This window comes from Caloenas nicobarica, chromosome 5 (genome assembly GCF_036013445.1).
Source record: "Caloenas nicobarica isolate bCalNic1 chromosome 5, bCalNic1.hap1, whole genome shotgun sequence".
NCBI classification, from domain to species: domain Eukaryota; kingdom Metazoa; phylum Chordata; class Aves; order Columbiformes; family Columbidae; genus Caloenas; species Caloenas nicobarica.
Window position 1 is genome coordinate 34009986 of NC_088249.1, and position 13594 is coordinate 34023579.

Here is a 13594-nt window from a genome sequence, read left to right on the forward strand (position 1 = left end):
ATTTTAAAAGAGTAATACCAACTGTTGCACTTTTTAAAATAGATAGCCTTCAGTAACTCCTTTCCAAAGCTGCATATTCTAATGCCAGCTCCAACAAACAATGTTATCTAGTCTCATTAACTGCCAAACATTTTCACCTAAGGATCTTATTTGCCTAAAGGCAGGACTGGAATATTACTTTCTCTTTGGTTATCTAAAAAGTGTTCTATCCACTGTATAGATGGCTTTGCGAACCAGCTGTGGAACAGCAAATAGACTATGATAAGTCATAAGGCCCAGCTGAAATTATTTATCAAATTAACTGAAGGAGGTTTTTTATCATTTTATTTTCACTGTATATACAGTTCTTCGATTTACTAGAATTTCACTTTTAAATTAAAGAGTGGAAACATTGCTTCAGTGATATATAGTTTGTATGCATATAGCTCAGAAAGATGGAAATAACCTCAGTTTCTTGGTACAGTTTTTCCCTTCGATTTTCACGTGAGAGCAGGGTAAAGTGACACCTCTACACTGATCCAAGCAATAGGGAGACCTCAAAGCTGCCCTAACTGCTCTCTTTAGTTTCCTTATCAGGAAAGGTACAATATGATACATTTCCAATACGTAATGCACTGAGCTATCATATCTCTTCTGACAAAAGGAAATTAAAACCTACTTTCTTGTCATGTCTCCATACACAGCTTGTGCTTACTGTAGGACTCCTTGCTGTAGTAGTGTATCTTTACACTGTTGTGGCGTTCAACTTCTTCCGCAAATTCTACAACAAAAGCGAAGATGAAGATGAACCAGACATGAAATGTGATGACATGATGACGGTAATTAATACATCACTAGCATGCTTCAAATTTCTTCTTGAATTTTCAAAGGGATACTTGAGATAAAATGATAAGTAAGGAGGGATGCTTTTTTTTCTCAAATCCATGGGTCTCTTCTTCTTGCTATATGTAATTTTGAAAATGTGAATAGCGTTGAAATTCCCTCTGCATTCTCTACTAGTTTAAACTTAACAGTAGACAGATGACACTCACCAGTATAGGAAGATATTCTGGATTTTTCTGCCAAATACTGTGGATTGCAATTTGCTGCAACTCTTTCAGATGTGAAGATGGCAAATCCTTAAATTATATGGAAGAAATTTCATTACAAACTGGTCAGCTCTGCAAAAACAGCTGTGCTGTTGCAGCACAAATAAACCCAATTTGTTTCCAATGTTTACAAGTGGGCAAGCTCTCTCAATCCTGATTTAGGTTACATGAAGTATATGATGCTATTAGCGGTAGTTCTAGAACCCTGCTCCAAACTCCTTACAATTAGTAATTCAGACATGAAGTAAGAAGTCAAGGGTGAGTAGAGGGAAATTAAAACTTATTATGGGTGATAATCTAATGCTACTAATTTCCCTTCTGATTTCCACCTGTTGCCACAGAATGTTACGTAGATCATGTTAAAAGATACTCTACAGATATGTTTTATGATATGAAGAGGATTTGATTTTCTTACTGTATAAAGAAAACAGCACAAATTCAAGTATTAAAAATGTAATTTTCTGTGTCTGTGGCCAGTTCATTTCTTCCATGGAATAGTTACTCTCTGCCCTCTGTCATATGCCAAAGATAGAATTAAATATCTCAGAACAGAGGTGTGTCATAGGCTTCACAAAATGATCTTCCCCATTCTTGAACTTTCTTGCAAATACTCAGTGCAATTCAGATGTGCAAATGAGACGAATTCTGGAAATCGCCCAAGCATTATCTTTGAACTGGTCCCTCTGCGAGTTGGATACAACAGTCTGGTCATAAAAAAGATGTAGGAGTAATTGTAATAATGAAACTATATTACATCATAAACCACTCTACCCAGTGAGGTAAATCAATTCCAAGTTACATTTTACATTTAATCAAGTTAATGATTAAACTATTGCCAGCATCTTATGCCAAAAGAAAAGTTGCATTATAAAAATGGATGCATAGTTCTGTTTAGCATTTGCTTATGAACGATCAAATTTGTGAAGTTTTATGATTATTTAACACAAGCACTGCTGTCTCATGTGACTTCAGAACACTGGCTGGGTTTAGAGATTTCCACCGTTTTTAACATACATTGTGTGACTGAAGGTGCTTTACAAGATCCTGTAACTGATTCATACAGGAATGTCAGTAGTTTAGCACTCCAGCAGAAGATTCCATTCTAATATACTTACATAGATAAATATCCAGATTTTTGAAGTTTTTTTTCCATTAAGACTTATATGTTCAAAATATATGACACACAGCAACATTTTTGTAAAGTCATTTCTTCCGCATCAAACAGAACACAGGCTATGTTTCCCAGATCATAAGTAATTTACAGTACAGTAAACCAGATATCTAGTATTGCAAAATGAAATTATCCAGAAACCACCTAAACACAGATAGATCTACCTGTTGTGAATATGTCACTATTTTATGACGACATTTGCCAACATTTCTAAACTCCATTACAAGATTTTAAAACTTGTCCTCTGCTTACTCAGAGCAAGCTAGAACCTTAGGAGTTAATATAAGGGGTAGAATATAATTGAATACAGTAATAGGCACAAGAAAAATGCCCCGCAAATGGTCTTAGTCTGTAAGTTAAGTCCTAGGGAGTGAGGAGAGGGTGATGCTGACTCTCCTTCTTACTAAGTGCACTTGAAGATGTAATCACATTAGTTAAGAGAAGAACAGATTTTTGGTGCAGTGTATGCGACACATGAGGAATGTTATTATGTGTTCTTTGTTACTGTCACTTGCGGAATCATTTAAAACAAAACAAAACAAACAGAAAACCACTCGAAACCTGAACACAACCAGTTATGGTAAATATACCTTCAATTTTTCTCTCTCTTTTTCCAGTGTTACCTGTTTCACATGTATGTGGGTGTAAGAGCTGGTGGTGGCATTGGAGATGAGATTGAGGATCCTGCTGGAGACCCTTATGAAATGTATCGAATTGTCTTTGACATCACATTTTTCTTCTTTGTGATTGTTATCCTACTGGCCATTATTCAAGGTACCGTCACTTACCTTAGTGGAGACTGTTGGAATTTAGTTTGCTGAAGTTCTGCAATGCCATGTTTGTGTTTGAGGTAAATTTATCAGTATTGCTGTGAAGACTTATTTCTGAGCTGATAAAATAATTAATTCTGGAAGTAATGATTTTGTACTTAATTCATAAATAATGCATTGTCCCAAGTACTACACAAAGCACAAGAAACAGAACTTACCTGGGTTATGGTGTCTATGAACACGTTGACAACTACCCAGGAATGACACAGCATCTGCAGGATCACTGTTCCACCTGTAATAACCGTGTAACCTTGGGGAGCCGTGCTGTAGGCACTTTGTGTCACACCTTTGGTTTGGAACCACTACAGCTGGCTGGGGAACAGAGGTGTTCCCATTGGAAAGAGGAAAGGACAGGGAGAAAGTCGCCATGGCCACATTTCCTCTTTTCTTTAGAGAATGATCTGCAGTTTTAATGGGTTTACAGAGGACCAGACCTCTTTTCAATGACTGTCAGTATTCAACACTCATTGTATAAATCAACCTAAGACTGTTAGGCAAAAAACACTGGTTTATGGCAGTCTGGTGGCAAAGAAAAAATGTAATCCATCTACATTGAGGAATAGTTCTGAATGTCACAGTCCCCCGAATGATCCAGCACTATTCTTAATGTGTTGGAATAATATGGAGGAATAATAATAATGTGGAGGAATAATGCTTCAAACGTGAAGCAGGATCCCAAACTGGCTGGGGGGCTGTGGGAGCAGAGTTGTCTTTGTTGAACAAAAGTTGGGATACAGAAGTTCCATGAGAAGGAGAATGAAAATGAAATTTTTTCATGGGAACAAGAGAGCTGAGATCATAGAAGCTTAAATTGACCAAAATTTAAGCATAGAGAAGCCTTACCACTCTCAAGATTGTACTTCTATGTAAATTTTTCCTGCTAGGAGTGCGGTGTAAACAAATGTTACATGTCTGGAAATTGATAGTAACTTGAACTGTCCAACCTAGACGTAACTACACTGAACTCCAAAGACAGTAGAGGATGTCTGACAGATATTACTTGAAATATGAATATTGCTAAGGACTGAAGTGTTGCTAATCTTCCATTTGAAATAGGTCTGATTATTGATGCTTTTGGTGAATTAAGAGACCAGCAAGAACAAGTGAAAGAAGATATGGAGGTATGAGTAAGCACATTACATTTTTTATTACTCTTATTCATTTAGACTGTTACCACTTAAAATAGTGTCTTCGAGTTAAAATTCTTTTGTAACCACAACTTGTGTTTCCAGACCAAATGTTTTATTTGTGGAATCGGCAATGACTATTTTGACACAACCCCACATGGCTTTGAAACACATACTTTGCAAGAACACAACTTGGCAAACTACCTGTAAGTATATTTTACTACTGGAATTATGATAAAGACACCTCTCAGCTCCAGAGTAATTTAGGTGCACACACACATTGCTGACAATCCTAAGACAGAATTCCATAGAACTGAGGAATATCTCCATTCCTTTCTGGTCTCCCCTCCTCTGCTCCACACTGTGATCATCTTACACATGAGCTACCTAATGGAATGAGACCTGAAGGCACACCAACTCCTTATTCCTCTGGAAGGAAACCCAGATATATGGAATGATAGGGAACAACAGTTTAATAAGTTGCTTCAGTATGGAAGTTTTGATTGTGACTTCTAAGGGCCTGACAACTTGATGAGACCATTAAAAATTAGCCTCAATTTGACAAAAAGAAAACCCAAACCAAAACGTCAAGAACAATTAAAAAAATGCACTTCCGAAAGATTCTTCCAAGCTAAGCTACAAGACATAATGTACAAGTCTAATCCTATTCTTTAGTGACAGTGCAGCTTTCTGAAACCTCGAAGCAATCAGGAGATGTGTTTAGCCTGTTGCCCAGACTGCCAAGACAGTGATCTTCTACTTCCATTAGTATAATAAATACAGAGCACATCAAAGAGCATATTTTAAAAGTTAAGCTGGTGGCACTGGTTACTCGTACAATGATGATAATTATATGAGTGCCAGCAGAACCAAAGGAGCTGAGCTGGTGGTATCTATTAGAAGTCTGGCTTTGGAATACTGCAGCTGAACTTTTTAAAGCCTCCTGGTGTGGAGGCTGCATTACTCCTTGCATAGTAACTGACTCTGCAAAATCAATGCACATTACTTTTGTGAGGCAAATTTCCATTAACAGCCACAGTTTTACCAGTCTACAACCTCCAAGCCTAACTTACTATATTAAATTGCTTAACTAGTATATGGGAACATGCAATTTACAGTAAACTAAAAATGGCCATTTCCTTAATATTAGAATATACAGTGAACAATGTTTCTAACTCGGTTGCCCTTTAATTAGGTAAATATTAAAGTCCTTTCTTTACAATGAAAGCACATACCAAGTTTAATTCCAAATACACCACATAAAATGTGGCCGAACGAGAGTTGTGTTACACATAAACTGACCATTGCTAGTGCTCAACAGCTGTCCTCATCCCTTCAAGCTCTCCACGTTTGGGTGAGCACAGGTAGCTCAGATAGGCTCAGCTTATGAGCTGTATGGCATTAAGCATTTGAAAATCTTGGTGCAGCTGAGTGTTTGCCACACTTCTGACTTCTTGCACAGTCACCATAGTAACTTCTTCCAAGGTGAGATGATGGAACATATGTGTATAGGAGATGGCATATGCCTAACCCAGGTATTGCTCCTAGCACTGAAATGGAGAAAATGCTAAATCACATTTTGCCATTTCCACAGATCTTACATCTGTTCACACTTCCACAGAAGTGCTGGAGGACAGACTTTTCTCCTTTAAAATAGGCAATTTAGACACCTAATATAATAACACATCCTTACTTTGCTGCTTGGCGTAATCTCCCTCACATTACCCCAGTCAAGGAGAGGTTAGGCAGAGGTGTTACCTCTTCTACATTAATACCCACGTCATGTGCTTGTTTCAGGTTCTTTTTAATGTATCTCATTAACAAGGATGAAACTGAGCATACTGGCCAGGTGAGTAGAAAATTGGTTTTTTTCTTAAGATTATATTTCAGCTTTTTTATCTCCTCCAGCCTTGTAGCTGTGTACCACCAGGTGGAACTGATGTACCACCAAGGAGTGGAGATGATGCCACCCTCTCTGAGACTCTTCTGCATGTAAAAGAAAATGAAGGGTTAAAAAAAAAAGGGAGGAGATGAGCTGCAGAAGTGTGTTGTTCTGCCCAGCACCGAACTGTCAGAAGTCACTTACTAGTAACCTTACTGTCATCTTATCTCTGAAATGAAACCCTGAAATGTTAACAATTGTAGTTTATTCCCAAAAGACTAAGTAGTTACTATAGTTATAGCCTAAATCCACATATATATATATATATAGGTATATGGATGTGTGTATGTATGTTTAGTGTTGTTAGGCCCTAAATGTAAATAAACAGGAAAATAAATAGAATGGAATATATCTTATTTCAAAGCAGCTGTTAAGCAAGCACTACAGAAGTACCTTATCCTTCAATGTTTTCCAAGCAAACTAAACCACATTTTATATATATAGATTGTGTACACGTTTGCTCTGATATAACTAGACTGAAATTTAAGTCCTATTAGAAAAACTGTGTAAATGTCAGTAGTGCTGAATCAAGAAAAGTGCAGAACAATATTTCCTCAAACGTTCTTGAGTTGTGATCTTTGAGTTTCAGTATCTTCAAAGTTCTGCTCCATAGTAACAGGCCCTGTACCTGGCTCCTGGTAGAAGTTTCTCTAGAGCACTAGCTGCAAGGTGTCTGTTGAAATAAATACTCTTTATCATTTTCAGGAGTCATTTGTGTGGAAGATGTACCAAGAAAGATGCTGGGATTTTTTCCCAGCAGGGGACTGCTTCCGGAAACAGTATGAGGATCAACTTGGCTAATATCACAAAAGAAATTATTTATTGATGAACTGTTAAGATCTAGTATACAAAAAAACTTCCTTTATTTTCATTGTGTAATTTCACAGCTTGTATTTGCTTTAAATGTCTTTAAACTTCAAGACATACATACAATTTGACACTATTCCATAAGCTTTTTGTACCTACCGCATATGGAACAGGTCTTCTGTTGGAACTTTAATGAGAAAAGAAAAAACTATGCCAGATGAACTTAAGCCTTCCAGTTCAAACACGGTCTGAAATTATAACAACTTCTTAACCACATCGTTAACCCAGTGTTTGGCAGTACACTTGAAAGGGCTAAAAGGTGTCTTAATTGCACATTTGACATTTAAGAACTTGAACATCAGAGGCCATGCCTCAGAAAAGATACTTTAACTAACTGCTGTTCAGTTTTTCCCCCCCAGTATTTGCTAGTGAATGTATTAAGACACAGCTTGAAATGCTTAAAGCAAAGAAAACATTTTCAAACACTTAATGTTTCAAGGTTGACAAAGTGCCTTAAAACCTCTGTAGACATAGCTATGCAAACTTTTTGTGTTAGTGTTCGATGAACAGATCCATTATTGCTTGTCTGTCTTTCTGTATGAAATTACACTTGAAGTTTGTTTATATACTACCTTCAATAACAGCTTATTAGATGCTGCTGTTAAAAGACATGCACTGTTTCAAAATGAATACAATTAAAATCTTAGGCCAAAACAAAACAATGCTCGATGGTCACCTGCAAGTAGAAGTTACTAGGATTATGCATTTTTTTCTTCTAATAAAAAGTGCCCACTGCAATAAAGTATTATAAACCAAATATTACCTTTGCTGTCTTCTTTCTCATTTTTCTACAATATGGAGATGTGGCGTGAGGATGGTGACTAAAACCACACGTATGCATTGTTCATTCATAGCTTTATTTTAAGGACTATATATAGTAAGTACAAGCTGAAATAACTGTTCTCTTCATGTGCTGTGGCTTGCATCATTAGCAAAGAAACCCCTAATTTCATCATAAATTTTACACCTTTTTAAGAATACTAGTCTTAAACAATTTTCAGTCGCATCTAAATGAATTTTGGTCGCACAGCATTTTAGGTGCTAGCAAAGAAAACCAGCTATTTGTACACTGAACAAAGTGAAAAAATGAGGAGATAAAGGAAGATTGAACTTTCTACTTAATGTTTGCTATATTCAACTATTCACGTAAGAAAATTCGAGCTTCAGGAAATCATGCTGTCCAGCCAGTCTTCAAGCTCTTCCTCAGTAACGTTTTTACCTGTACTTTGCTGTGATGCTGTACTCTTTTCTTCTGCCATGTCTAGTTTTAAAGGGTCTAGAAAAAGTGAAAAGAACAGAATCGAGTATCTGGAAACAATTCCATACCAGCTCTTTGTCCCAGATCATTTTGCTTTTTAATGCACAACTGACTCTATTTATACATAATCTCTGTCTTGAAGTACAGCGAGTCATATTCCAAAAATAGTAGCAACAATTAAAAAAAAAATAAAAATAAAAAGAGGCAGCTTGATGAGCTCAACCAGAGCAACGTGGCTTCTGTCCGATTGAAGGGGGCAGGGCCTGGGCTGCAGGAGGTTCTACGTGACCCCCCCACTGCCTTCTCTGTTTGCAGTCCTGCCCGCTGCACAGGAAAATCATACACACAAAAATCAGAGATGCTAAAAATTACTTTACAGCATTGCAGACTGGGGAGAAATAGCAAACCGTCTCCATCATAACTAGCAAACACTAGTATAACTGCTAGGAATACAAACAAAAGGGTTTGCCAATTTATCTGAAGTATAAAAATGTATATGTTTTGTTTCCATACTAAATTTAATTTTTTAAAATCAATACTAGTAAAGTGTGAAAATAGGATTTAAAACAAGCCATCAGAAATAGCTGTCAAGTCTTCTGTATACTATTTGCACAGTGAACTAAGGCCTGATAGTGTTACATAAAAACTTTATCTTCCTTTCACTAAAATTCTCAACCAGTGCCTTATTTTTTTTTAATTTAAAATTTTGCTGAATTGTAAGACCAATGCTGTTCTGCAGAAGAATTTCTCTTAATACTTAAAATGAATTGACAGTGATGAAACTTTAGTACAGTGGGGAGTTAAAATTGAAAAGGAACAAATGGGTCAGAGAACAACCCCAGATAAATGAAAGGCAGTATGACAGAGATAATGACAGCAGTACTGTTTGACGACTGGCTAATTGAGAGTTCAGAAACATCAGCAAAACAGCAATGGAAGTAAATAAGGGCACGCTGAGGAGAAGAGAAACCTTACCATTTTCCTTACAATCCATTTTCAGCTCTTTCTCAGTTGATATGTTGTAGGATAATGCACCTGACACCGGTCTGTTTTCTGTATCAATGGGAGCATCTAGATTTAGGAGAATATCTAGTTCTTCGTCCAAATGGTCAGTCTCTTGAGTTGGTGGTGGATGGGCTCTCTGAAATGGTTCTCCTGCACTTGTCCTAGGACCGTTTTTACTTCCAGACTCTGATGGAGCAACAGAATCACCAATAGGATAAGAGACCAACACGGTTTCACGTTGGGCCAGAGACTGTCGGAACAGCAGCTCCCTCCTCTTGCCGTCTTCGATGATTTTAGATTTCATCTGTGGGAGCTCTACAGGTGTTGATGCCTAAGAGTACAAGAACGAACTTGAGTCTTTCTAATGATTAACCCCACTTTTACCATTCTAATTTGGATTGTAATTCATATTTCCTGCATTTGATCACTTAAGAAGGTACAATGAGTTTCAGCAGAATGGAATGCAGAAGTAAAGGTAAAGTTAGCTTGATGATACTTGTACAGAAACATCTACAAAATGCAAAGTCCTTTTATCCCTTGTTATGGAAGATGAGATTGCATGCTGTATCAGCAAGTTCCTTTGTTTCACAAATACTTCCTGGAGAGTTACTTTTCTTTAGTTCTGTAATGAAATCCCATCAATAGTCTGAATTTTGGAATTACTGAAGTCATAAGTTTGCTAGAAATTTTATCCCGTGTTAGGTCTTCTCTCCAAAATGCCAATCTTGAAAGCACACCGTATTATAGGTCACTGAAAGTCATTTAGTTATACTATATAGCTGTATATTTTGAAAAATGTTACCAAATTACAAAACATTATCAAATAGCGAAACAAGAAATGGCAACTCATTAGTTAATGATGGAACACAGATTCTGATTTTATCAGGATGCCCCGGCATTTATAACACTGCGGCATATCTGATGACCACATCACCAGCCAGAATTACAAGACAAAGATTAAATGTCATAACACACGCTCTATAACCCTGATAAGAGTTCTAGTCATGGTCTTTAACTTTTAAGAAGAAAATTGTATTTGAAAGTAACACTTAGACACACATCTGCAGACATATTTGAGCTCCCTTGAGAAACAGCACAGTTGTGCCAGTCACAGAAGCACTTTGTGCAACTCCAAACAGAAGTAAAATTTCTTCCGTAAGGGTCATGTTTCTTTTGCCTTGATTGAGCAGGTGGATCCTATTTTAAGAACTTTGGTTTTATATTCAAGTCTCACTGGTTCATTTGTGCTTACGAGTATTTTCTTTTTTACAGCCTGAAGAAACATTTTTTTCCTAAAAATTCTCTTGCCTTTTTTTTTTCTTCACCAGAGCATAAATGCATTTTCTTCACCTGTTTCATTGACAGTTCTACCTGTTCTAACACAGATGCAAGTTTGATTCATGGAATAAACATTTATGTTGATATTGGCTATTTAGAAGAATATATCACAATTAAGTAAAATAATGAACAGGAAAGAATGGGAAAGCACTTTCAAAATTTTGGTGCAAGCTTTTAACAGCTGCTAACAAGAGAAGCAAATAGGCAAACCAGTGCAATCATTCCATGTCAAACACACAGATACCTGCCTTCAAATCTCATGTGCTGCACATCGAAGCATTTTGTTTAAAGCCAACAAAGCACAGAAAGTGCTGACATGGGTATCCTGCATTACCTGCCATTCGACGTGCCAGTCTCAAGAAATGTATTTAATTATAAAATACATTCCACTTAAGGTTGAAAACCAAGTTTAAAGTAATCATTCTTGCACAGATTATTTCACTTGAAATATTTGCAGCATTTCATGGCATTACCTGCACGAGTTCAGCAGCTACATTCAGTCTCAGGTGTAGAGGCAATTCCTGAAGGGCCTGGACCAGTGACTGGCAGTCAACAGAAAGCGCAGAGAACTGAAACGTAGTTCAACACACAGTACGCACGTATTAAAAAAAAAAAATGAACCAACAGTGACTAATCTATTACATTCTCCTGTTCCACACATTCAAGGAATGTGAAGAACAATCTAATGAATGCACAGCATCTAAAAGATATTTGCAATAATAGCAGGAATTCATAGTTTTAAATTACACAGTTTCAAAGCAGTTTGGCTAAATTACCATATAAACATCCACAATGCAAATAATCACTTAAAGGTTTAAAAACGGAGGATGAAGTTTTAAACAAGGTATATATGGAACGTTCCTTAGACAATGCCTTGAAAATCCAAAGCAGGAAACAGTTCTGCAAGTTGACAATGTCATAACAGGCTTTTTCAACTCAAACATCTTTGAATCTGTGAAGCCTACTTCCTAGGAAATAGCTAGTATTTTTCTGCAACTATTTTTATGCCTTTTCTGCTTCATTTTGTTCCATTGTAATCACTTCAGTTTACAATTCTGTAATAGCTTCTTGTACATAACGTATAGGCAGGCAAGGAACTCGAGACAGGTGAGCCAAGAGGCAAAGGCAAAGAATTTGGCAAAGTGTATGTAGGATGAAAATTAGACTTGGATCCAGCTTTCAGGGAAAAGAAAGATGGCCAGAAACAAAAAGGAGAGAACAGGTTGAAGACCAGAGACAACATGAAAAATTAGATAACACTATGAAACCATCTGGGCCAGGCTTCTGGACTAAAATAAGAAATTAAAGGAAGAGCAATGGTGACCAGTGCAGTAAACTATTTCAAACTGATGTAAGACCAGTGAGACTCAGTAAAGAGTCTGAAGCACCTAATTTGGATGGGGCAGGACAAATGCCTATGGTTTGGTAGGGATGGGCAGAAGAACGTGCCCACCCAACACACCACCACTTCATGGCGAGCAAGAGTGTGGGACCAGAACTGCGCAGTCGCATCATGGGCAGCCAGAAGAGTATTTGTGAAATCCACTGGCAACGTGCAACTTCATTCTGCTCACAAGGCCTTTAGCCATTCAGAAATGAATTAATGCTTTCAAATCACCTAAATGTTATAATGACAAGCCTATGAGGAAATTATCAAGACATTAATATTCTGGATACTGACATCCTATGCACTGGGAGCAGGAGGAACTGATAAGAAAAAAATACACAGTCACTGAAAGGCTGTTTTCCACTGAACAAACATATGATGGTTTAAACAAATGCTGCACTTGATTTTATTTCCCCATTTTAATTTGACTTTGCAACTTTAATGTACCTTTAAATTTCACTTTTCAGGGAATAATTATTGTCAATAATTTAGGAAATAAATTGCAAACTTTAAAAATTTGAATACATATGTATGTTTCAAGAGACACTCAAGCACAGTTACCCTTATTTTCCCTTCAGTAGATAGATTTGCTTGTACTTTTTTTCCGACATTACTTAAAAACCTAGCCTGCTGCTTTGATTATTTTCCATCGTGGGGAAAAAAAAAAAAAAAAAGGATAAGATCCAAGAGCCTCCAGCATTAGAGACAAATGAAAAAAAATATACAAAACAAAGGGTGTTATTATTGTATTAAACAATTTGTTGCTGAAAGCACAACTGCCTAGGTATTCTTTGCCAGGCGATCATCCATACAAACTCGTTTGAATGATAATTCTGTTACCTGCTTATGGCATATGCTTTCTCTATCCCATTCTTTCTCATCAGCAAATCGGAACTGCGTAAAGGAATCTCCTACAGAAAAGAAACAGAAAAAATATTAAAAAACAAACAAAACACCAACCAAACAAAGCCAAGAAGCTCTCTCCAAAGTTCCCAAGAAATAAATTCAATCAATAAAAGTTATGTCTTAAAAATATTTGCATTTAACTTCAGTGCTGGTTGCACTCAAAATATTAAACTTTAAGCCAAAGTACTATAGAAAGAATTTTCAATTTCCTATTTGCAAAACAGTACCGAAAAAGGTGCAACAAATTCAAAATTGAATGAGGAGGTTGTAGGTGCCATATTAACAAGCAAGATTTTCATTGCAAAGTCTAATGTGGACAACAAACTAAGAATATGTACAGTATTCACAGAGTACATTTTTCTGAATGTGCTATAGATAGACATTCTCTATCACCATGCAAATCTCTCAAAATGGACTATAAATATCCCAAAAATCAGTTTGTACAGAGCAAGTAATGATTTCTTGTTGTCTGGTAGCTAAATTCCCAACTCTCTCTTCCTTGAACTCGTCCCTCCTCCAGCACACCATCAAAAAAAGGCACTGATCCCTAAACTCCAAATCATATGCATAAGGGACTGAATTAAAAGAAACCTTATATAGGGCTAACTAAGCTACATATGTAACCTAGTTACAGGATCTTCTAACCTCCTACCATGTTCCTCTAAGACACAAGGA

The 13594-nt window shown here is 36.8% G+C and overlaps 2 protein-coding genes across 5 annotated transcripts in view; one reads left to right on the forward strand and one right to left on the reverse strand.

Moving 5' to 3' along the window:
• RYR3 (ryanodine receptor 3) overlaps nt 1-7787 on the forward strand; it is a 242751-nt gene extending 234964 nt beyond the window's left edge. For all 4 annotated transcript variants that reach the window (XM_065635073.1, XM_065635075.1, XM_065635074.1 and 1 more), the window contains exons 98-103: nt 684-818; nt 2877-3033; nt 4146-4210; nt 4322-4422; nt 6014-6065; nt 6864-7787. In XM_065635073.1, the coding sequence (XP_065491145.1) occupies nt 684-818; nt 2877-3033; nt 4146-4210; nt 4322-4422; nt 6014-6065; nt 6864-6959 (606 nt within the window). In that variant the 3' untranslated portion in view covers nt 6960-7787. The remainder of the gene's footprint in view (nt 1-683; nt 819-2876; nt 3034-4145; nt 4211-4321; nt 4423-6013; nt 6066-6863) is intronic.
• Nucleotides 7178-13594, reverse strand: part of AVEN (apoptosis and caspase activation inhibitor) — a 103795-nt gene continuing 97378 nt past the window's right edge. The window contains exons 3-6 of the mRNA XM_065635077.1: nt 12854-12924; nt 11100-11195; nt 9259-9619; nt 7178-8301 (exon numbers count right to left, since the gene is read on the reverse strand). Of these exons, the coding sequence (XP_065491149.1) occupies nt 8189-8301; nt 9259-9619; nt 11100-11195; nt 12854-12924 (641 nt within the window). The 3' untranslated portion in view covers nt 7178-8188. The remainder of the gene's footprint in view (nt 8302-9258; nt 9620-11099; nt 11196-12853; nt 12925-13594) is intronic.